Genomic DNA, 26,304 nt, shown 5'->3' on the forward strand with positions numbered 1-26,304 from the left:
TCCCCAAGTCCAACCATTCACCCTTGTACCACACAGCTTACTTCATGCAATGTGTCCGTCTCATTTGTGGAATTTGGATCTGAAAAGTGCATGTACCTACATAGCTGCTTAAAGCGGTTGCGTGGCATTTTGCTAGTTATGTATGGTACCCTAACGACGGTGTCAGACGATCAGTGTGGGGACCATGCAAATGCCCCTTCCCAGAAATGCAGGCACTGGTCCCTGAAGGCATTCAAAATGCAGCTTGTGCATTCACTTTGTGATGTATACAGTGGCCGGAAGTGGGGAGCCAAGAGTGTGTCACCAGGGGGTGTGGACTGAGTTGCACTCATAATTTGAAAGCAGGCCACTCCCTGGTGACGTTTGAAGGGCTCAAGAGAGGGTGTGTGGTGTGCATCTGGAGAGGACGCAGGGTAAAGAGTGGGAGATGTGTAGAAACGTCCTTTGGGTGCTCTACGTGTTCTGTGCCACTTTGCAGGATGGGGCCGTGCTTCCAGAAGTTTCATGACATGATGTAGGCAAATTGCAAACACGAATGTGACAGTGTGAAATACTGTATGAATTTGTCCTCCAAATCTTATAGGGAAATTGTGTTTTGTATCTTCTCTTTGTATCTGTGTCTATCTTTGTATATTTTGAGGGTTTCTCTGATAATTTCCCTATTTAATACTTAATACTGGATTTTATACGTACTAAATGTTATTTTGAGAGGTTATCTACATTTTTAAATAGTCTCTGAATAACTGTTTGCATTTGTACATTGTCACAGAAGTTTGAAGCTTTGTCAAATAGCCTACTTTGTGTGTGTGCATTTAGATTATTAATCTTAATCTTTATCTATCTAATACTTGTTGCAATTAATTCAATTGTTGTCAAAGTACTATTTTGACATTTTGTGCCACTTTGTAGGATGAGTCCGTTCTTCAAGAAGTTTCATGGCATGTCGGAGGCTGAATGCAAACACTCAAGGGACAGCGTGACATGATTAGTCCTACAAATCGTATAGGTAAATTGTCTAATTTTTTTATGGTCTTAGAACAGTTGTGTATGGCATTTTCTCTCCTTATCTGTCTCTATCTAATACTTGTTGCATTCACTGAATTGTTGTCAAAGTAGGCGACTATTTCAAAATTTTGTCTGTACTAAATCTTATTGAGGAATAGTCTCTGAATAGTTGTCAGCATTTTTACATTGTTACAGAAGTAAGAATCATTGTCAATCAAGTGGCCTACTTTGTGTGGGTTTTGAAATACTTTCTGAATATTGTTGTCTGGTCACATTTTTGATTTCAAAAAAATATTTATAAGTATAATATATTATACTTGGTACATTTTACTATATTTTTTGTTGTTGTGGTGAGTGTTAATAGTTTTTAGATAGTGAGTGTCTTTACATAGAAGACAAAAATTTATGTTATTCCGATTGTTGTCATATTAAAACCTCTTAAGGATTGTTTTTGTTACTTACAACCTCATGCTAATCACATTAGCCTACGTTAGCTCAACCGTCCCACAGGGGTTACACCGATCCTGTAGAGGTTAAAGAAGAGGTTGTGTCCTTTAAAACTAAGTTAACTTGTGGTTGTAATTTTTTCTTTGTTTTTGAGCTATGTCTGTTTGTTTGAAATGTGTGACAAAATGAACTTTATCTCGAAAATTCTCAGTAATCTACAGCAGCATTCTAGAATTCTATTGGGGTCTAAACTGTTAAAGTGATGCTCCAGAGCTTTTGTATAATTTCAGCCAGTAGTTTTGAATGTAGTGCTCATGAGCCAAAACAGGTCTCAGAAAATTGTGCTCAATTGTGTACTACTTAATCCATTTTCTATGATATGTTACGAATTCCAATCTGTAAAATATGTTACGAAGTGATTAAGGTCTTAAGATTCCGGACTGCATCTTTAAGTAACGGTCAACTTATCTCAAGTCTGAATAGGGCCTATAAAGAACTAAAAGACACTAAAAAACAGATCCGTCAGTTTAAATAAAAAAGTTTATTAACAATGTAAAATAACATATAGCTTTTTATTTCAGCTTTGACTAGAGTACTGTACCTTTTCCATGCCCTACACATTTAGCACTATTATTAATAAGCAAGACCCATGCTGAGTCCCCACTGTCAGCACTGACTGTGCCTTACAGAGGGAGACGCCACCTGCTTATGCCAACCAAGACTTCACCACACTATCCCAACCTGGAAAATAATTCAGAGCGCATCGCTTAGAGAGTATGTATATACACAATTCTAAAGTCTCACTTTAAAGATAGATATTGCATGTGCAAAGAAGTTCATCTTTTTTTGAGTATTGTATAGTATATTCCTCCTTGAAGATGGAAAGTAAAAGTTGGGTATAGGTTTTTTGTTCATGGAAGACTAGATAAAGGTCAGTACAGGAAGTGCAGGGACGGCAAGAAATGGAAAACAGAGAGGGAAACACAACAGACTTTCTGTCCTCTATTGTGCTCCATACCTTCTATCTAGCAGTGTGTCCATATATTCTGCAAATGTCGTACTTGGTAACATTGTTTTTGACACACACTTGCAGATCATATTGTGTCCCACACACCATTCATTCATCAATTCAGCTTTATGGAAGAAAATCATGTTGACAGTAGCTATGTTTCCATTAACTTGTCAATTTGTTTCAATTTAACTATCTTGTGTCGATAAAAACAGCTGGGCATAATGACGTCACACCTAAAAATATATATATTTTTCATTAAAACCTAAAGTGTCGAATAAAATGTAGTGGTTGAAGTGTTTCCATGACCCATTTAGGCAAATTACACATTAATAAATTGGCGACAGCCTGTGTGCCAGCTATTTGTTTCATGTCTCAGGTAGCCCGCAAAAGCCACCATGGAAAGAATGCAATAATTTCCTAATATTTGCCATATTTGAAACTTTCACTCCTGTAGATCTGAAATAATTGGAGTGTGAAACTTTCCTGCCAACCAGAAAAGCAAGACGAAGCAATTCAGGTACTCGAAAGTCAGGACGATATCTGCCATTTCCATTACACATGTCACAATATTTCCTTTTGCAACTTTGCCTTTGTCGAATAAACCTTGGTCAATGGAAACCTGCCTACTATTTCAAATGGTCTCTCTCCCGAAAACCTCTGACAAACCAAAAAAAACTCGGACAAAAGGAAAATCAGTTGTAATACACTTAAAATATATGTTTATGACTATTCGTTTCATTACATTGCAATTACAATTCATTTTTGTATTACAAAATTAAATTATAAAATGGGTTAGGTAGCCTTTTTAACAAAAGAGAGAAATGTATCATATATTGGAAATGGCAGTAATAAGGTGGTGGGAGACACAGGTGGTGAAGGATTGTGGTTAATGGTGTCTTTGTTGCCAAAGTAATGCTTTACTTGATGTATTGTTCATCACACATACATAACAGTGTCATAATTGCATCGTAAAGTGTCATAATTGCATCGTAAAGTGTCATAACACATTCCAAAACATGACATACTATGCTATTTCCGTTATGGGGCACTGTTATGACAACTGTCAATGTCTTATGACACTATGTCATAAAGCAAATAAATATAGTGGTCATGACAGGCAAATATAAGTAATTCTAGTTAACATAAGTTTTTATAAAAATGTTGTCACATTTTGGCATGTCTTATGACACTACGATTTTCTTGGGACACTGTTATGGTTGTGCCTTGAACTACACTCCCAAGTAAAGCGTCACCCTTGCGCCTTCAACCCAGGAAGGCGGGGCCCTTAGCTGGTTACCAGGCAACAGAGCCCAAAGAACCGCCTCTTCCTCTGTCCGGCCAGTGGGTAAGGAGTCAGGTTCAGCAAGCTGCTGTCATCTGGGTACAAACACAGACAAGACAATTACAAGTTCAAACTCATCTCAAAGTCATTTCAACGGTGTACTTGACACACAGAAGATCCAAGCATATAGGAACCCATGTGTGCGTTCCAGTTGACACCCTACCTTGGTTCTTCAGTGGTAAAGGCATCGTCTCCCTGAGTTTACTGAGAAGGTTCTTCATCTCTCTCATGTCCCTATGAAATCATATTTACATAGTGCTCATATGTGTCTTGCTAATGTATTCAGAATTATGGTAATAACACCAACGCATGCACGCACACACACACACACACACACAGACACAATAGGCCCACCTCTCAGTATTGTCTATGTCTGTGGCGACCAGCCAGCAGAGCTGATGACAATCCATTGGGGAGGAGGAGGTGTCTTCTAGAATGGGTATATCTGAGCTCTCATCTACCTTACTGTCAATCCTGGAAGGCCCACAGGAATCTTTCCCTTTCCCTGGAATACACACACACACACACACACTATTAATAATAATAGTAATGTAATAGTAATGACATGTTTTACACAGTAAACAGTAGGGGTGTAATAGTTCACCAAACTCAAGGTTCGGTACATATTGCGGTTTTGGGGTCACGGTTTGGTTATGGTTGCGATACAGTGGATAAAATGAAATTCAACAGTTACTGTAGTTCATTTTTGTTTCTTTGGTAAAATACGTTAAATTAGAGAGCACCTTATTTGTGTCCCAAGTCCAGTTTGTGTGACATCATTCACAATGTTCCTGGCATTGTCTATTGTGACAGGGACTGTTATTTTGGGCCTCAAGTAGAGGTCTAAAAAGTTGGACCCATTCTGAAATGGAACTGGGGCTTTCCCACCCGGATAAATATGCAAAATAAATATTTCAATATAGACGTTGTCAGATCCGAGTGAGGGAAGCAGCAGAAAAGCTCATTTGTAAGCTATTTTATTAACTAGACCTGATACAGCACAAGGAAGAGCAGGCTAATTGAGTCTGCATGGGCCTTCTTCCTGTCCTACGGTTACAAATAACTACACCTCCATTCAGATTAAATAGCAGCCTACCTGTTGGCTCTTGTTCGTTATAGCATATACTTCTCATTTAACTTTTAATTCCTTTTCATTATGTGCACATAGGCTGTAGTTGTTTTAACGGATTCAGCTCATGTCACGTTCCTGACCTATTTCTGTTAGTTTGATGTATGTGTTAGTTGGTCAGGACGTGAGTTTGGGTGGGCATTCTATGTTTTCTGTTTCTATGTTGGTTTAAGGGTTGCCTGGTATGGCTCTTAATTAGAGGCAGGTGTTTGGCGTTCCTCTAATTGTCACGCCCTGGCCTTAGTATTCTTTGTTTTCTTTATTATTTTAGTTAGGTCAGGGTGTGACATGGGGAATGTTTGTGTTTTGTTGGTTTTGGGTGATTCTATGGTAAAGGGGTTGTTGGGTGTAGTATATGGGTTTGTGTTGAGTACATGTGTCTAGCGTTGTCTATGTATGTTTAGTTGTCTAGGAGAGTCTATGGTTACCTGAATGAGTTCCCAATTAGAGACAGCTGATTTCGGTTGTCTCTGATTGGGAGCCTTATTTAGGGTAGCCATAGGCTTTCATTTGTTGTGAGTAGTTGTCTATGTGATACGTTTGTAGCCTGTGTGTGCACATCGTTGTTTAGCTTCACGATCGTTTTCTTGTTTTGTTTAGTTCGTAAGTGTGTTTGTTTCGTTTGCCTTCTTCTTCAATAAAAAGGAGATGGCTTATTTTCCTAAAGCTGCGTTTTGGTCCGTCAATCCTCCACACGATCGTGACAGAACTACTCACCAATACAGGACCAAGCGGCATGGAAAGCGGCAACAGGACCCACCTACACAGGATTCGTGGACATGGGAGGAGATACTGGATGGTAAGGGGCCGTGGGCACAACCGGGAGAATATCGCCTTCCTCGTGAAGAGCTGGAGGCAGCTAAAGCCGAGAGGAGGCGATATGAGGAGGCAGCACGGAGACAAGGCTGGAAGCCCGTGAGTACAACCCAAAAATTTCTTGGGGGGGGCCTTAAAGGGAGTGTGGCGAAGTCAGGTAGGAAACCTGCGCCTACTCCCTGTACTTACCGTGGAGAGCGAGAGTACGGGCAGACACCGTGTTACGCAGTAGAGCGCACGGTGTCTCCTGTACGCGTGCATAGCCCGGTTCGGTACAGGTCAGCTCCACGTATCGGCCGGGCTAGACTGAGCGTTGAGCCGTATGTCATGAAGCCGGCCCAACGCATCTGGTCACCAGTGCGTCTCCTCGGGCCGGCGTACATGGCACCAGCCTTACGCATGGTGTCCCCGGTTCGCCTACATAGGCCGGTGCGGGTTATTCCACCTCCCCGCACTGGTCAGGCGACGGGGAGCATACAACCAGGTAAGGTTGGGCAGGCTCGGCGCTCAAGGGAGCCAGTACGCCTGCACGGTCCGGTATTTCCGGCGCCACCTCCCCGCCCCAACCCAGTACCACCAGTGCCTCCTCCACGCACTAGCCATATGGTGCGTGTCTCCAGCCCTTTACCACCAGTGCCTAAACCACGCACCAAGCCTCCTGTGTGTCCCCAGAGTCCTGTGCGTCCTGTTGCTGCTCCCCGCACTAGCCCTGAGATGCGTGTCCCCAGCCCGGTGCCACCAGTCCCGGCACCACGCACCAGGCCTACAGTGCGCCTCAGCCGGCAGGTGTCTGCCGTCTGCACAGCGATGCCTGAACTGCCCGTCTGCCAAGCGCCATCTGAGCCATCCGTCTCCCCAGCGCCATCTGAGCCATCCGTCTCCCCAGCGCCATCTGAGCCATCCGTCTCCCCAGCGCCGTCTGAGCCATCCGTCTGCCATGAGCCTGCAAAGCCGCCCGTCTGCCATGAGCCTGCAAAGCCGCCCGTCTGCCATGAGCCTACAGAGCCATCCGCCAGACAGGAGCCGCTAGAGCCGCCCGCCAGACAGGAGCCGCTAGAGCCGCCCGCCAGACAGGATCTGCCAGAGCCGCCCGCCAGACAGGATCTGCCAGAGCCGCCAACCAGACAGGATCTGCCAGAGCCGCCAACCAGACAGGATCTGCCAGAGCCGCCAACCAGACAGGATCTGCCAGAGCCGCCAACCAGACAGGATCTGCCAGAGCCGCCAACCAGACAGGATCTGCCAGAGCAGTCAGCTAGCCATGAGCAGCCAGATCCGTCAGCTAGCCATGAGCAGCCAGATCCGTCAGCTAGCCATGAGCAGCCATATCCGTCAGCCAGCCATGAGCAGCCAGATCCGTCAGCTAGCCATGAGCAGCCAGATCCGTCAGCTAGCCATGAGCAGCCAGATCCGTCAGCTAGCCATGAGCAGCCAGATCCGTCAGCTAGCCATGAGCAGCCAGATCCGTCAGCTAGCCATGAGCAGCCAGATCCGTCAGCTAGCCATGAGCAGCCAGATCCGTCAGCTAGCCATGAGCAGCCAGATCCGTCAGCCAGCCATGAGCAGCCAGATCCGTCAGCCAGCCATGGGCCGTCCCTCAGTCCGGAGCTGCAGTCCCTCAGTCCGGAGCTGCCGTTCCTCAGTCCGGAGCTGCCGTTCCTCAGTCCGGAGCTGCCGTTCCTCAGTCCGGAGCCTCCCCTTATCCTGGTGCTGCCCCTTATCCTGGTGCTGTCCCTTACCCTGGTACTGCCCCTTAGTTCGGAGCTGCCCCTGACCCTGGTACTGCCCCTTACCCTGGTACTGCCCCTTAGTCTGGAGCTGCCCCTTAGTCCGGAACTGCCCCTTAATGCAGTGGGGTTAATGTGGAGGGGGGTCATTTGGAGGAAGCTAAGGAGGCGGTTAGGGACTGTGGTGACGTGGGGACCACGACCAGAGCCGGAGCCGCCACCGTGGATGGAAGCCCACCCAGACCCTCCCCTAGACTGGTTAATGGTGCGCCCGGAGTTCGCACCTTAAGGGGGGGGTTATGTCACGCCCTGGCCTTAGTATTCTTTGTTTTCTTTATTATTTTAGTTAGGTCAGGGTGTGACATGGGGAATGTTTGTGTTTTGTTGGTTTTGGGTGATTCTATGGTAAAGGGGTTGTTGGGTGTAGTATATGGGTTTGTGTTGAGTACATGTGTCTAGCGTTGTCTATGTATGTTTAGTTGTCTAGGCGAGTCTATGGTTACCTGAATGAGTTCCCAATTAGAGACAGCTGATTTCGGTTGTCTCTGATTGGGAGCCTTATTTAGGGTAGCCATAGGCTTTCATTTGTTGTGAGTAGTTGTCTATGTGATACGTTTGTAGCCTGTGTGTGCACATCGTTGTTTAGCTTCACGATCGTTTTCTTGTTTTGTTTAGTTCGTAAGTGTGTTTGTTTCGTTTGCCTTCTTCTTCAATAAAAAGGAGATGGCTTATTTCCCTAAAGCTGCGTTTTGGTCCGTCAATCCTCCACACGATCGTGACACTAATTGAGAGTCATATTTAGGTAGGCTGTTTCACAGTGTTCGTTGTGGGTGGTTGTCTTCTGTGTCAGTGTTTGTCGCACCATACGGGACTGTTCGGTTTGTTTTTGTACATCGTCATTTTGTGTAGTCTATTTTCCCTGTTTGTGCGTTCTTCGTGTTTAATGTAAGTTCAACGTCCAGATCTGTCTACTCCGTTTGTTGTTTTGTTAGTTATAGTGAAGTTCGTGTTTTTTCGTCTTGTCTTTAAATAAATTATGTGTTCACAACCCGCTGCGCCTTGGTTCCATCACTACTCCTCCTTTTCGGTTGAAGAGGAGGAGGACTACCGTTACAGCTCAGGTTTACTCACGAGGTAATGGCAAACAACACAGCGTAGGCAAAGCCTATAGGCCTAGTGTTTTTATTTTTTTTAAACAAAATAAATTATGTATTGATTCAGGTTCACTGTGTGAACCGAACCGAGGTCCTCGTACCGAACCGATCAGTCCAAATATGTATAGCATTACAGCCCTAGTAAACAGTGAATTGTAGCTGAAATTGGATTGGATTTGAATCTGTGTAAAGATATCAAGTGTTCTATAGCTGTCCTGTGCAGCTTCAGGGATCCCATCCAACAAGCAGACCTATGTAGGCTTCACGTCTCTGGCTATGATAGTGCTATAAAGGCTCTACATCAGGTTATAATTTCATGTTGTTTTTTGTGAGGCATTCCCTACCTTTTCTGTGGAGCTGCAGGGACCCCAGCAGACAGACAGACTTGAGCATCTCCGTGATGTACATCTCCAGACAGCACTGCAGCTGGATGAAGAGCCTGCAGATCTCTGGGTGGATCTCTCCGTCCTCAGGCCTGTGGGACCCACACACAAATGCCAGTCAATATCGAGATTACCCATGAGATGAGATAATACTTTACTGTCTGCTTGCACATAACTTCGCTTTGCATCTACAATGTTCCTTTACCACAAGGATGTACAGAAAAGGTCTAGAAAGTAAAAAATGATTCACAAAATGATACACAATAACTTCTTCAGGCTGCAGGGTGAATATTGAAAAAACTGGAAAATATGTGCACATTTTCAAACGGCCTCTTAAGAAATTTTTGATTTTACAATATGCATATATTTACTACTGTTGGATAGATAACAGTCTATAGTTTCTAAAAAGGTTTGAATTATTTCTCTAAGTCGAACAGAAATATTTTTACAGCCATTTTCCCAGCCGAATTGAGATTTCCAAAATGCGATGTGTCTCTTTAAGACCTTGTCTATAAAAGGTCATTACACTTAGGACCGTAGAAACACGTCATACGCCTTCATCAGGGTGTAATGCGGAAGTGAGAATTGAAAGGAGTCGAATATCTCGTCCACGGACTGAATACCACACCTTCTTGTGAGACCTGCGCAGTTAAAAAAAAATTCCGGGCGCGAGGCAGAATTTGGTCTCGGCTACTGGAAGAAGGTCGATAAAGGTGAATATGATCTCTGACTTCGATATTATTTGATACATGTCACAAAATCATCCTAAAGTATGTTTTTTCAATATACTTTAATTATATTATTGCAATTTATTCTGGACTTTAGACGTGATGTTTTGGAAGAATGTTTTGAAGACAGAAAGTTTAGCGCCGCACAGCCGTGGTGCTTGCTAACCAAAGAGGGAAATATTTCGTTCTGGAACCCAACTAAAGACTGTACTGGACATTGGACCCCGTTACAACATTCTGATGGAATATCAACAAAGATAAGGACCCAATTTGGGATGCTTTTTCATATATCTGTCGAACTGTTCTATGCTAACTGTGCTAACTGTGCTAGGCTAGCGCTTGACTAGAATCAATGCTGCCTTATGCTAGCTTATGTTGTTAGCTAATATAACGATATATTGTGTTTTCGCTGTAAAACACTTCAAAAATCGGAAATATTGGCTCTATTCACACGATATCTGTCTTTCATTAGCTATCCACCATATGTTTTTCTGAAATGTTTTATGAGGTGTAATTAGTAGTCGACGTTGGTGTCTGTATTTTCTCTGGCTACTCCCGTCTGGATTCAGACTGTAGCTATGTGGTAGCATTTATGGTAGCATCAATGTAAAACTGATTTATAGCTAAAATATGCACATTTTATGAACAAAACATAGATTTATTGTGTAACATGTTATATGACTGTCATCTGAGGTAGTTTTTTCTGGGTTCTTTAGGTTGGTTTTAGTTTATTTCGGTTGGCTTGTGCATGCTACTTGAATCATAATTCATACATCATAATCATAATCATACGTGTCTGTCCACTTTTGTATTTGGTGGTGAGCTAACATAAATATATGTGGTGTTTTCTCTGTAAAACATTTAAAAAATCGGACATGTTGGCTGGATTGACAAGATGTTTATCTTTCAAATGCTGTATTGGACTTGTTAATGTGTGAAAGTTAAATATTTAAAAAAATTGATTTTGAATTTCGCGCCCTGCAGCTGTTGTCATTTTCGTTCCGACGTCGGGCTTGCAGCCCAAACAGGATAAACCACAACAATAAATTAGACATTACACATCAACACTGCACATATGCCCTATCAATGTTGAGCGGCAATTATATTTTTAAGATTCGGATAAGGTAACAGCACAACAACAACGTCTTGGAAGATATGAGTTCCTAAGGTTCAGCCAAAACGACAGACCTGAGGGAACAGACAACGGGAAAGAGTATTTCCACATGAAGATTCAAAATCACTTGGATTAAGCTGGGGCAATGTGGGGACATGATTATATATTGTGGAAGCCTTATGTTCCACATAGCAATGAAGAAATACGTGTCCTCAAAGATGGAAGGCAGGTGGGAAGATGTGAGATCAGGTGGGACCATTCTAGCCAGTGTGGCAGACCAGGAGGTTTGATCTAGACGTTTACACAGATCAGACACGGACACAAGTGTCAAGGGTGTTAATTTAAAAGAATAAAGAAAAATAAAATAAATCTTACGGGTTACTGCCTTCTGGGCTCCGGGGAATGCTGTCTCCTCTGGGGTAAAACACAGAACCCCTTGGTTCAGTTTTACCTGTATTAATTTACAGACCTTTACGTACTATTTTTATGCACTATCAAAAATTGTCTATTATATTAAAGATTGTCTATTATATTGACAAGAAATTAAAGTATGGAAATTCATGTCCTCAAAGATGGAAGGCGGGCGGGAGGAGAATGTTGGGGAGGGGGCAGTCATCAGTGCGATGTACGTCTCACTTCTCGATAGGGCATCCGCGTTCTAATGCTTCGCCCCTGACTTGTGCACAACAGAAAAAGAAAATCGTTGAAAGGACAAGAACCACCTGGTGACACGATCGTTTGTGTCCTTTCCCCTGGCCATCCAGACCAGGGGAGCATGGTCTGTGACCAGGGTGAAGTGCGTGCCCAAAAGGTAATACTTAATAGTGTCTAGCGCCCACTTCACCGCTAGACACTCTTTCTCGACAATCGAGTACTCGAGTAATTTTCTCCGGGTATCAACTTCTCCTGCTTATGTACATGTTCCTCCCCATCATGTACCTGGGACAGGACAGCCCCTAGTCCCGTGTCGCAGGCATCCGTCTACACCAGCATCGGTACCTGGACATTTTCTTTGTCACATACACATGGTTAGCAGATGTTATTGTGAGTGTAGCGAAATGCTTGTGCTTCAGGTGCCTGAACGCCGCTTCGGCCTCATCCGACCACTTCACTGTTTTCGGGAGGCGGGCTCTGGTCAGATCTGTAAAGGGGGAGGCTATAGCCGCAAAGTTGGGGATAAACAGGCTATAGTATCCCTCCAGCCCCAGGAAGGACTTGACCTGTGTCGTGGTGCGGGGAACAGGTCAGTCACGAACCGCCTGGACCTTCCTTTTCTGGGGCTTAATGTTCCCCCGTCTGATCAGATACCCCCAGGTACTCCACCTCCTCGAACCCCAGCTTGCATTTCTTGTCAACCCAGGTTGCCTGAGCGCGTCCTGTGTTCTTCCCTACCTTGGCTGTGGATGAGGATGTCCTCCAAATAGGCCGCTGCGTCCTGTTGGTGGGGTCGGAAGACTCGGTCCATCGGGCACTGGAACGTGGGTGGGGCTCCATGGAGACCGAAAGGGGAACCGGTACTGGTATAAGCTGTCCGGTGTCGAGAATGCTGTCTTCTCCCAGGAGGAGGCTGCCAAGGGTACCCTTGGTCAGGTCCAGGGTGTTGATGTACCGGGCCTTTCCCAACCGGTCGATGAGCTCGTCCACCCTCGGCATGGGATAGGTGTAGAACAAACTGATGTCGTTCACCCCCCGGAAGTCATTGCAGAAATGCAGACAACTGTCTGGTTTGGGCACCAACATGATGGGGCTGTGGTATGGATCCGGTATGGCCTCTTTCATACCGTTTCTCCTGGCCGGGTGATGTTGTGGTGTTCAATGAGGGTTGTTCGGCCTGGCTTCTCGGAAAACACGGCGGTGTTCCGATCGATTAGCTCCTGGAGCGCTTACTTCTGGGCCGGTCCGAGGCCCTCATTGGTCGATGTCCCAGGTTTTGACCAGAACACGGCCAAGGCTGTCCTCACGTGCCAACTCTTTAATAGTATCACGTGGTAAATCTGTTGGGGTTTCCGTCTACCCGGCTGCCGTACGCAGTCATTTACAGGTCCCAATTTCTCTGTCACCTCGCCATGTTGTCAGGAACTTACTTTCTGCAGTGGGGATAAAAACTAGCACCTTGTCACCGACATGGAATTCTTGGGGTTGGGTACCATGATTGTAGACCTTGGCTTGGACGCTCTGGGCCTTCTCCATATGGTCCCTTGACACTGGCCATATGGCTGTCATCCGCTCCCTCATCGTCTCTACGTGTTCCACCACACTGCGTAAGGAGGGTTGGCTGGGCATTCAAACGGCACTCCAATGATTGGTAGGAAAACCAGCAGGTTCCGGAAGTGTGCTTTTGGGGCGGTGCTTTGACACTCCGGCAATAGTCTTCCATGGCCCACCTCATGCGCGGCCAGTGGAACCGGGCAAAGATACGTTCCCAGGTCTTCTCCATTCCCAGGTGCACCCCCAACAAATGGGTGTGGGACAGCTGAAGAACGGTTCCGACCTACTGGCGAGGCAGCAACAGGACCTCTCAAAGTTCCCCCTGTTCATGCGACACCTGATACAAAAGGTTGTTTTTGATTTGGAAGAAGCTGGCCATCCACCACTATCACTTGGGCCACGGCAGCTTTCAAGTTCGGATCCTAGCAGTAGGCGTTCCCAAACTGTCAACTCAGGGGGCTCAGGGCAGGTGTCTCGGCGGGTGAGGTTGGTGAGGTTGGTCCCGGTTCCCCCTCAGACCTGGACTCTGGGTCCGTAGACACGGGATTGGCAACCGCTTCCTACACAGGTGACGGACATCTCCTCACCACGGTCAGATGGGCCAGCAGGCACGCATGTACGAGCGTTACCACACTCCCGGAATCCAACAGAGGCGGGGTGTCATGACCATCGACTTTCACCGGGACCATGGGTGCTGGTGGTTTGCTGTGGACCCAACAGGAGGTGACGTAGTTTACTGCGTGGCCCGGCTCGTCTCCGGGGCCCACTGATGGCATCGACTCCTCTCGACCCAGGCAATTCCATGCGAGGTGTCCCCGGGCGCCTCCTTTGGTCTTCATCTACCTGGGGTCATCGGCGGCGAGTCGACTCTCCCCCGGCTGTCTCTCCGTGGGTCTGCAGTCCTTTAGCCCAGCTGACTGTCGAATTGGGGAGTACCATGATGGGGTCATTCTTCCGTCCCCTCCGACAGCTCCCTGACTTGGCCTGCGTCCCCTTCAGCAGGGCCTCAGTATTCTGGTGCGTCTCCACGGCTCCCAAGAGGTCCTCCAAGGTCTGGGGCGCGGGTAGGCTTGCCGCCCTCTTCATGACGTGAGGTAGCACCCGTAAGAAGCGATCCATGACCACTTTGTCGATAAAATGGAGGGTAGCTACATCGGTTAGGAGCCATGCCCTGGTGATGCGCAGTGGGCTCAGGGGGAAGGCTTTGGCCACGAACCTCCCCCCAGTTGTGGACCAGTTGGGCCCGATTGGCCAGGCTGTACCCGTAGTGGCTAAGTACCTCCCTCCTGAAACCGTTGTAGTTAGCCACTTGTTCAGTGTTGAGGTCACAATACGCCTGGGTGTCTCCGGACAGGAACGGGGCCAGCAGACTTGCCCACTTCGCATTGGGTCATCCTTCCCGGAGTGCTGTCCGTTCGAACGTGCAGAGATAGGTCTCGATGTCGTCATCCTCCGTTAGCTTGATTAAAAACTGATTGGGATGCGAATCGATCTGTGTTTCTCCTCGCAGCTTCCTGACTTCCTCAAGCAGGTGGACATTCTGTAGACGCTGTTTCCAGCATTCGTTCCTGAATGTCCTGTTGCGCTTTTTGGGCCCGAACGAACTGAGCTATCAACCCTTCTATGCTGATCCTGCATAAATGTCAACCCTGGTCTGACCACGTTGTCAAATGCCTGCGTTCTTCACCACTTGTGGCAGACACGGACACAAGTGTGAGACCTCAGTTTCAATGGTGTTTATTTAAAACAAGAATGAAAAAGACCCGTCGAGACCTGGCATGTCCAGCAGAGAGAGCCACCGCCGCGTGATGTAGACTCCGTCTGTCACCAAGCCGCGACGAGTCTCCCCCTGGTGGCTTGCCCACGGTACGCCACACCAGTAAGAGGGCAGATACGCGTGTGAACAACAGGCCATAGAGATAGATAAAGGTCTCATTTTTGTGTCTGTGCCATAATACCGTCTGTGACTGCCTGGGCAGTGCCATTGAGGCTATCTCCATTTTAAAGTAATGAATTGTGTTCTTCTTCATTGGCTGACTGCTCCCAACTCATAGGAATCCTCACCCAGTTGACTCCGATATAAAGTGCTCTTCTTCATTGGCTGACTGCTCCCAACTCATAGGAATCCTCACCCAGTTCACTCCGATATAAAGTCGTTTTTGGGTAACTTGCCGAAATGCCACTTGCGTCCACTTATATCAGTACATTCATAACAACCTAACCATTACAAAACATATATTCGATCAAATAAGCCTCCCGTAGCAAATTAGCAATTACATTTTTTGATGAAGATATTCTGTCACGCCCTGATCTGTTTCACCTGTCCTTATGCTTGTCTCCACCACCTCCAGGTGTCGCCCATCTTCCCCACTTATCCTCTGGGTATTTATACCTGTGTTTTCTGTCTGTCTGTGCCAGTTTGCCTTGTTTCTCAAGCTTACCAGCGTTTGTCCTGTCAGCGCCTGTCTTTTCCCTGCCTCGCTTCTTCTTGTCCTCCTGGTTTTTGACCCTTGCCTGTCCTGACCCTGTACCTGCCCGCCTGACCACTCTGCCTGACCCTGAGCCTGCCTGCCGTCCTGTAACTTTGCTCCTACTCTAGATTATCGACCCCTGCCTGCCTTGACCTGTCGTTTGCCTGCCCCTGTTGTTACAATAAACATTGTCACTCCACACAGTCTGCACTTGGGTCTTACCATGACACCTGATCAATTCAACACTCATTGACCTCCATACATAAAGTGCCCACTTTGTGGGCTTATTTTCGTGGACAGATTACGAGCAGAGTAAAACCTCACCCTTCGCCTCTTCCTCTCTGGAACTATGGTTTTTGATTTATCTTACTTTGTAAACAACTTAAAGTTTGGCAAAATAAATCCCCTAATATTTCCACCCTATTCAGTTGTTTTTCATTGCCTACTTGGTCATCCCTTACAACTTTACACGTTCTTGGAACACAATTTTAGTATGTGCTTTTAGCTTTAGCACTTGGCACATACAAATAGGACCAGGCTCTCAAAATAGCATATTAAGTATTTTACGTGGAAAGGTACTCTTTGGATTTAAAGGCCCAATGCAGTCAAAAATGTGATTTGCCTGTGCTTTATACATACAGTATTTCCACACTATGAAGTTGGAATAATACCGTGAAATTGTGAAAATGTTGATAATGACCTTTTAGTGTTTGAAAAGACCGCTTGAAATTTCAGAATGTTTTGGAGGGATCTGAAAAGCTGGTCAATTACCCGTATGTAACAGATGTAGGATCGTAATTTGAGCCAGTTTTCAACAGCAGGAAAATAATCCTGCAGCAACAAGACATTTAAATTATTGTGTAGATTATAATTAATTTAAAAAAATTGTAGAGGTTGATATTTTTTCATTTGAGCAAATTACAAACTTTAGAAGCCTTTTTAAACCATGAATACACTTCAAGTTTGCATTTCCTTCTGTGCAGAAAAATTCTTAGTAACAAAAGAGTGATCAAACTAAGATCCTACATCTGTTACGAGTCATTCTGTAAGCAGCAGGGGCACAACATAACAAAAACTAAAAAGTTACAGCTACAGTGCCATCAGAAAGTATTCACACCCCTTGACTTTTCCCACATTTTGTTGTGCTTCAGCCTGCATTTAAAAGTGATTCAACTCAGATGTTGAGTCACTGGCCTACACACAATACCCCATAATGTCAGAGGAATTATTCTTTCAGAAATGTTTACAAATTAATAAAAAATGAATAAATGAAATGTCTTACGTCAATAAGTATTCAACCATTTTGTTATTGCAAGCCTACATAGGAGTAAACATTTGCTTAACAAGTCATATAATAAGTTGCATGGACTCACTCTGTGTGCAATAATACTATTTAACATGATTTTCTAATGACTACCTCATCTCTGTACCCCACACATACAGTTATCTGTAAGGTCCCTTAACCGAGCAGTGAATTTCAACCACAAAGAGCAGGGAGGTTTTCCAATGCCTCACAAAGAAGGGCACCAACACAACACATCACTGAGTACTACACTTCATATTTTTAAGCATGGTGTTGGCTGCATCATGTTACGCATCATGTTATGTGTACGACTCCAACACCATCATTACGTTTGCAGATGACAGTGGTAGGCCTGATCATCGACAACGATGAGACAGCCTATAGGGAGGAGGTCAGAGACCTGGCCGGGTGGTGCCAGAATAGCAACCTATCCCTCAACGTAACCAAGACCAAGGAGAGGATTGTGGACTACAGGAAAAGGAGGAACGAGCACACACCCATTGTACACACACATGGGGTGTAGTGGAGAAGGTTGGTGTACAGATCAACAACAAACTAGAATGGTCCAAACACACCAAGACAGTCGTGAAGAGGGCACGACAAAGCCTATTCCCCCTCAGGAAACTAAAAAGATTTGCCATGGGTCCTGAGATCCTTAAAAGTTTCTACAGCTGCAACTTCGAGAGCATCCTGACTGGTTGCATCACTGCCTGATACGGCAATTGCTCGGCCTCTGACCGCAAGGCACTACAGAGGGTAGTGCGTACGGCCCAGTACATCACTGGGGCTAAGCTGCCTGCCATCCAGGACCTCTACACCAGGCGGTGTCAGAGGAAGGCCCTGAAAATTGTCAAAGACCCCAGCCACACTAGTCATAGACTGTTCTCTCTACTACCGCATGGCAAGAGGTACCGGAGTGCCAAGTCTAGGACAAAAAGGCTTCTCAACAGTTTTTACCCCCAAGCCATAAGACTCCTGAACAGGTAATCAAATGGCTACCCGGACTATTTGCATTATGTGCCCCCCCCCAACCCCTCTTTCTACGCTGCTGCTACGCTCTGTTTATCATATATGCATAGTCACTTTAACTATACATTCATGTACATACTACCTCAATTGGGACGACCAACCAGTGCTCCCGCACATTGGCTAACCGGGCTATCGACATTGTGTTCCGCCACCCACCACCCATCAACCCCTCTTTTACGCTACTGCTACTCTCTGTTCATCACATATGCATAATCACTTTAACCATATCTACATGTACATACTACCTCAATCAGCCTGACTAACCGGTGTCTGTATGTAGCCTCGCTACTTTTATAGCCTCGCTACTGTATATAGCCCGTCTTTTTACTGTTGTTTTATTTCTTTACTTACCTATTGTTCACCTAATACCTTTTTTGCACTATTGGCTAGAGCCTGTAAGTAAGCATTTCACTGTAAAGTCTACACCTGTTGTATTCGGCGAACATAACAAATAAACTTTCATTTGATTTGATTTGATTTGTGTGCTTGTCATCGGCAAGGACTAGGGAGTTTTTTAGGATATAACCCTTGTGTAGTCTTAACATTCTGTATACTCCCTTTGTCTGAAGGGTCAAAAATGACCCGCCTTCACTAAACCCCTAAAATAAAGCAGCTTAATTGAATTTTAAACCCCAAATCAATTTTTTCATGAAGAAAAAACCTGGTCATTCATCACAAACTTTGTGAATATCTGGGTTTTCCCTCATCACAATGCAGAAAGTCTTCATTTAATCAGTGGACACCACTCATTTGTATTACAACACACCTGTCATTATTGTTTTCTTTACTAAAGTAAATGTTATTTATTATTTTTATTGCTAAAGGTACTGCATAGGTGTAATACATTTTTTGCAAGAGATAGCACTTGTATAGCCTAAGAAAGTAGCAGAAATGTGCAGAAAGTAGTTTTGAATGCATTTTATTGAAGGGAAACAATAACAGTCTTGAACGGTTTTGGCAAAATAGTGTTATATCCTTATACTGTACAATGAGGAATTCAACTACAAAATCCTTGACTTCTCCCATTTTTAAAACCATTGCCCCCACCCACAAGGTGTATAAATAACAACAATAAATAAGAATAAAACACGATAGATACAAAACAAAATCTTGAAGAACATAAATCAATCAACTCTAATTAGCACTTGTAGGACAGTATGCAGGTGTGTGTGCATGGACTTTGCAGATATATTTATCACATGTACAGCACATAGTATTTGTTTTACAGTCCTTCTTTGGGGGGGCAGAATTGGCATCTCCTCCTCTTGCCTGCCCCAGCTGCAGCCTCAGGTGGATCAGGACAAGATTCAGCCCCCTGAACACCTTTCACAAGCGCTGCGGGGGAGGCGCTCCCTTCTTTGAATGTGTGTAGTTACAAGTGCCTTTCCCAGCTCCAGGAACAACCTCCTCTTGTTCCGCTTATCAGGCATCCAGCTAGGGTTGATCTTGTTCCGTATCATGAAGGCATTGTATAAGGACACATCAATGATGTTATGGAAGATGACCAGGGGCCAGCGGGCAGTCATCCTTCTGCAGCTGTAAGTTCTAATCACCTTGTCCAGGTTGTCCACACCTCCTTTGTTGTGGTTGTAGTCCAGGATGATGGCTGGCTTCCTGTCCCCACGATCACTGATCTCAGCCGTTTTGTGCAGTGTGCTCAGGAGGACCACATTCTTGTTCCTCTTTGGGACGTAAGAAACTAGAGTGGTGGTGGGGGTGAAGACAAACTTCGATGAGAAGGCCTCTCTCCCCCTTGTTGCGAGGAGTGCAAGGGGGAGCTCAGGCTTGTTCTTTCTAACTGTGCCAACCATGGTGATCTTCCTCTTCAGGAGCTGCTGGCTGAGTTCATAAGAGGTGAAGAAATTGTCACGTGTGACATTGTGCCCCCTCAGTCCATCTGTCACATCAAGCACAACCCGCAACCCCTGGCTCTTCTCCGGGCCTCCACTGGTCGGCTTCCTTGTGTAGACTTGCATCTTCCAAGCATAGCTGGATTGTGCGTCACAGGCCACCCATATCTTGATGCCATATTTTGCTGGCTTGCTGGGCATACACTGCCGGAAAAGACAGCAACCTTTTGACAAAAGCGATTACTATCAGTAGTTAGTATCAGTGTCACAGAAAACAATCACAGAAATCAATGATATTACAGCAAAACATTACAGATATGAAAATAAAAATGTACCTCTGAATGGAACCAGTTGCTCATCCACTGTTACTTCAGGCCCAGGGTGGTAAAGGTATGGCAGACGCTCCACCCAATTCTCCCAGACCTCTCTTATGGCCGCCAGTTTGTCTCTCACACATCTTGCAGGTCTTGACTCAAGGTTATCAAATCATAGCATTCCTGAGAAAGTGTGAAAGACTTTCAGTGGCATCGTGGCACGGAAAATCACCCTTCCACTCTCTGCAGCCCAGAGACTACATGTAGCCTCGCCTCGGGACCTATACACACCCGCTAAGATTAGCAGCCCTATGTAGGCACGCAGGTCAATCTCATCCATCCTTTTCCAGTTGTCTCCATATTTACGGAAAACCTCCAAATTTGTCATCCTGCACTGGTTGTCACATGGTGACAAGGACCATGTTATTTTTCTGTTCTTTGACAAAAATGTATCTCTTTCAGCTTGGGGGATTTCTTCTTCATCTGAAGATGATGCATCGTGCTCTGGGTTGTATTCTTCCCCATCTTCTTCTTCAGATACCACCTCTTCTAAATCATTGTTCTCTTTTTCCTCCTGGACAAAATCAGATCTACAACCTGTTGGGCCCTGAAATGTGCACTCATGGCTTCAGCAAAGAGAGAACTGGGGGGACTGTCATCTGCAGCACCTTTATAGCCTCTGACTGCATTCCCCATTAGTAAACAATGCTTTCAATAAATGTTTATTTTGTCTGAATTTTTTTTACATTTTGTCTGTGAACTTTAGTCATGTGTGGGGTCGTGGAGGGGTGATGCTGCACATGCACAAGAAAGTTTTAGTTTTGTGTGAGTTTAATCAGTAGCACACATAATCTCAATTTCTCATTGTGTGTGTGTGTGTGTGTCTGTGTGGTTTTTGTGGTGTGTAAATTATTTTATAACTGCCGGGTCAAAAATGACCCTAAGACAATCTTTCCCTGGTGGGGTACAGCTTTCATGGAAATATGAACAAATGCGATGTTCCACTTTTTCTAATGTTGGGGTCACTCTTGGAAAAGTAATCAAATTTCAAGTTGAAAAAATATCATTTAGGGGGTTTTCTCTGCTGTTAAACATAGAGGCGGGTCATGTTTTACCCTTAAGACAACACAAGGGTTAAAGAAACGGAATAGAGCTAAGCACAGGCAAAATCCTAGAGGAAAACCTTGTTCCATCTGCTTTCCACTATACATGTGTAACGCTCGTCTGATGAAGAAGGAGTGGACCAAAGCGCAGCGTGGTACGTGTTCATGATATTTATTTAAATCTGAACACTAGAACAAAAATAACAAAGCGAGAAACTAACAGTTCTGTAAGGTAACTAAAACTATACAGAAAACAACTACCCACAAACACAGGTGGGGAAAAAGGCTACCTAAGTATGATTCTCAATCAGAGACAACGATGGACAGCTGCCTCTGATTGAGAACCACACCCGGCCAAACACAAAGAAATAGAAAACATAGAAATAAAGAAACTAGAATGCCCACCCTAGTCACACCCTGGCCTAACCAGAATAGAGAATAAAAGCCTCTCTATGGCCAGGGCGTGACACACTGGGAGACAAATTCACCTTTCAGCAGGACAATAACCCAGAACACAAGGCCAAATATACACTGGAGTTGTTTACCAAGATGACATTGAATGATCCTGAGTGGCCTAGTTACAGTTTTGACTTACAGTATATCGGCTTGAAAATGTATGGAAAGACTTGAAAATGGCTGTCTAGCAATGATCAACAGTCAACTTGACCTAGCTTGGAGAATTTTTAAAATAATAATGTGCAAATATTGTACAATCCAGGTGTGCAAAGCTCTTAGAGACTTACCCCAAAAGACTCACAGCTGTAATTGCTGCCAAAGGTGATTCTAACATGTATTGACTCAGGGGGTTGAATACTCTTGTAATTAAGATAAACTAGTCTTCATATTAAAAAAAAAATAATGTTTTTTAAAAATGTTCTTCCACTTTGATGTTACAGATTATTTTGTGTAGATTGTTGACAGAAAATGACAACTAAATCCATTTTAATCCCACCTTGTAACACATCAAAATGTATAACAAGTCAAGGAGTGTGAATACTTTCTGAAGGCACTGTATATCCTCCAAAAGAGGTAATACTGCTACTGCTTTCTCTCAAAAGGATCCACAGACGAATCAACTGCAAAGTCAGTGGAACTCTCCTGCAATACTATAGCAAACTCTCCACCAACTCCTTAGCAGCAGTATGGCAGGTCAATACCACACTCAGCGATAAGGATAGGCCACTGAACTGTGCAAGCATAGCCGCAGGAAGTAGGGGTGCTGAGGGTGCTGCAGCACCCCATGATGAATCACAATTGAACAATTATGAATATAAAAATGTATAAATCACTCCTGTATGAGCTGAGAAAAATACCCGTTGACAAAAATGGTCCCGTATGCTGGCTACGGCGTCTCAAATTGGACAAACAGTACTATTACCGCTTTATTCTCATTTTTCAAGCGAAATTCTTTTAAGGGAGTACGCAAAAGCACACTCATTCATTTCACCTAGCCGAACGTGGCTAAAGCATGCTGACACCTTATGGAGACTTCAAGACCGCATGCTGTTTCTGATAAAACAATTCTAAATCACAGAGAGGAAAAGCCAGGGTGCTCTATGACAGTGGTTCCCAAACTTTTTATAGTCCCGTACCCCTTCAAACACTCCGCCTCCAGCTACGTACCCCCTCTAGCACCAGTGTCGGTGCTCTCTCAAATGTTGTTTTTGACATCATTTGTAAGCCTGCCACACACACACTATACGATACATTTATTAAACATACGAATGAGTGTGAGTTTTTGTCACAACCCGGCTTGTGGGAAGTCACAAAGAGCTCTTATAGGACCAGGGTACAAATAATAATATAATAATAATAATCAATAATTTTGCTCTTTATTTAGCCATCTTACATATAAAACCTTATTTGTTCGTAAAAAATTGTGAATAACTCACCACAGGTTAATGAGAAGGGTGTGCTTGAAAGGATGCACATAACTCTGCAATGTTGGGTTGTATTGGTGAGAGTCCCAGTCTTAAGTCATTTCCTACACACAGTCTGTGCCTGTATTTAGTCTTCATGCTAGTGAGGGCTGAGAATCCACTCTCACATAGGTACGTGGTTGCAAAGGGCATCAGTGTCTTAACAGCGCAAGTTGCCAAGGCAAGAAACTTCAGACATCTGGCCGTGGCTTCTGATTAAATTCAATTTTCACAGAACCGCTAGTTGCAATTCCGATGAGGCTCTCTTGTTCAGATATCGGTAAATGGACTGGAGGCAGGGCATGAAAGGGATAACGGATCCAGTTGTTTGTGTCACACGTTTTGGGAAAGTACCTGAGTAATTGCGCACCCAGCTCACTCAGGTGCTTCGCTATATCACATTTGACATTGTACGTAAGCTTGAGTTCACTTGCGCACCAAAAATCTAACAAGGATGAAAAGACCTCTGTGTTGTCCTTGTTAAATGCAGAAAGAAAAGAGCTTCAACTTCTTAATCATAGCCTCAATTTTGTTCCGCACATTGAATATAGTTACGGAGAGTCCCTGTAATCCTAGATTCAGATCATTCAGGCGCGAAGAAACATCACCCAGATTGGCCAGTCGTGTGATTAACAAGTCATCATGCAAGTGGTCAGACAAGTGAAAATGATGGTCAGTAAAGAAAACGTTAAGCTCGTCTCTCAATTTTAAAAAAGTATCAATACTTGCCCCTTGATAACCAGCGCACTTCTGTATATTGTAAAAGCGTTACATGGTTGCTGCCTGTATCATTGCATAGTGCAGAAAATACACAAGAGTTTAGGGGCCTTGCGTTAACAATGTTAACAATTTTCACTGTAGTGTCTAAAACGTCTTACAAGCGCTCAGGCATTCCCTTGGCGGCAAGAGCCTATCGGTGGATGCTGCAGTGTACCCAAGTGGCGTCCGGAGCAACTGCTTGCACGGGCGTTACCACTCCACTAGATCTCCCTGTCATGGCTTTTGCGCCATCAGTACTTATACCAACACATCCACCAAAGTCCATTTGATGTCACAAAGCTGTCCAGTACTTTAAAAATATCCTCTCATGTTGTCCTGGTTTCCAGTGGTTTGCAGAAGAGGATGACTTCCTTAATTGACCCCCCAGAAACATAACGGACATATACCAGGAGCTGTGCCAGGCCCGCCATGTCTGTTGACTCATCCAGCCCTAACGCATAGAATTCACTGGCTTGTATGCAAAGCAGTAATTGTTTCAAAACCTCTCATGCTATGTCACTGATGCGTCGTGAAACAGTGTTGTTTGATGAAGTCATTGTCTGTATAGTTTTTTGGGCCTTTCCCCCAGCATTGTCCCAGCCATATCTGCTGCAGGAGGAAGAATTAAGTATGCGGCTTGCTTGTCCTAGCCACTCGGTAGCTCACGATATAAAACGCTTCTAGCACCTTCTTATTAATGGTATCTGTTGCTTTTATACTTCTTACTACTCGAAAGTCGTCTTTATTCTCGCTCAAAAAACTACTGTGGCAAATGTTTTTAATTGGCATGTTTTGTTTCGAAATGTCTGCGCAAGAGTGAACATTTCCCGCGAGAGAGTAAAGGTTAATGTGATTGAATGCAAATTTTTTGACTAGGCTACCTGTATTTGACATTGTGTTGTTATTCCGCTGAACACTAGATGGTTTAATTGTATTTTGGGCAGTGAAACGAGGCTACTCAGGCAACAATAAAACCTCACCCGAATGTGTAGCCCCGTTGAAAAATATGAATGTACTATTTGAAAATATATATATTTTTTATTAATCACATTTTTATTTGGCGTACATCCGACAGCCTTGCGCGTACCCCTGGGAATACCTGCTCTACGAGATTGGGCTCTTCGGCAATAGTTACTGAGGATACTACCTTGGGCCTGGGTTACTGAGCCAGCCATCCCCTGGAGCAACCCACAGACAACGTCCCACAGGCTCGTTTATCCTGGCTACTTTCGCTGGACTCTTGGATGAAGTCGAAACTCTTCTCTCAAAAGAGTGTTGGATATTATTGTCAATTTCTACTTATTTTGGGAATGTCCTCTGTTCTTAAAAAGGGAGGAGCTAGGATGCTTAGTGCTAGTATCAAATAGGTACTACAAATTTGATGGAATATCATACCTTGCCCGCAACAAGTAAACCTTATTGACTCTTGTTTTAATCCACGTCTTTGTTCGAGGCACAGGCCTAATGGTTCAGTTCTAGGAAATCTTGTATCTATTCCAATTAGAGCCAACGCCATAGTATTTTCTAATAGGGAGTTACCTGCTGAACCTGCTGAATGTGGCATGTTCGTATTAGAAACTTCTGCTGATCTGAAATCCTGCAGTTGCGGCCTTGGACTGATTCAAGTAAACGCAAGAAGTTTGATTTCAAAAATAAATTTGATTGTAACTCCGGATTCTCAAACCAACGTGGACATTCTGGTTATAGCTGCATCTTGGCTAAAGAAGTCTATGCCGGACTCTGATGTGTCTCTGACTGGTTATAATGTTTTTAGATCTGACAGAGATGGCTGAGGAGGTGGTGTCGCTATATAGATAAAGAGCCATTTAAATGTTTCTGTATCCATTACCATCCCTGTACCTAAGCAATTTGAATGTCTAGTCTTAAATGTGGGCATTGGTAATAATGCTCATCTGACGGTAGTGGGAATATATCACCCTCCCTCAGCCTCCTTATGTGCTCTTTGCAAATTGTCTAATTATGCTAAATCCAAATTATTAATAGTGGGTGATCTTAATCTGGATTGGTTGTTGCTAGTATTTGATAGGCTGAAAGATATTTGTACTGAGCTAAATCTAACTCAGTTGATAACTAAACCAACTCGCCTCAACTTTTAACACTCTGAAAAATCTACTCTCTTAGATATTATTCTAACGAATGCCCTTCATAAGTTTACAGCCAATGGGATATTTGCCAATGAGTTCAGTGACCATTGTAACATTACCTGCATAAGAGATGTTAAACTTGTCATGCCTGCTCCCGCTTCCCCTCTCTGGCGCTCAAGGGCACCAGGCTGACCTTCATTACGCACAACTGTCACCATCATTACGCGCATCAGCGCTCATTGGACTCACATGGACTCCATTACTTTGTTGTTACGTTTTCCCCTGTCCAGACGCTATCCTTGTTTGTTTCTAGTCTACTATCCATTAAATGTTCACTCCATGTACTTGCTTCTCGTCTCCCAGCGTCTGACACCACTATTTGAAGC

At 44.4% G+C, this 26,304-nt stretch overlaps 1 protein-coding gene across 1 annotated transcript in view; it reads right to left on the bottom strand.

Annotated features, from left to right (window-relative positions):
• Positions 1 to 1,974: 1,974 nt before the first annotated feature.
• Positions 1,975 to 26,304, bottom strand: part of rgs7bpa (regulator of G protein signaling 7 binding protein a) — a 32,734-nt gene continuing 8,404 nt past the window's right edge. The window contains exons 3-6 of the mRNA XM_055920295.1: positions 8,977 to 9,107; positions 4,161 to 4,311; positions 3,970 to 4,040; positions 1,975 to 3,841 (exon numbers count right to left, since the gene is read on the bottom strand). Coding sequence (XP_055776270.1) covers positions 3,750 to 3,841; positions 3,970 to 4,040; positions 4,161 to 4,311; positions 8,977 to 9,107 — 445 coding nt within the window. The 3' untranslated portion in view covers positions 1,975 to 3,749. The remainder of the gene's footprint in view (positions 3,842 to 3,969; positions 4,041 to 4,160; positions 4,312 to 8,976; positions 9,108 to 26,304) is intronic.

The sequence above is a fragment of the Salvelinus fontinalis genome, chromosome 4, assembly GCF_029448725.1.
Source record: "Salvelinus fontinalis isolate EN_2023a chromosome 4, ASM2944872v1, whole genome shotgun sequence".
NCBI classification, from domain to species: Eukaryota; Metazoa; Chordata; class Actinopteri; order Salmoniformes; family Salmonidae; genus Salvelinus; species Salvelinus fontinalis.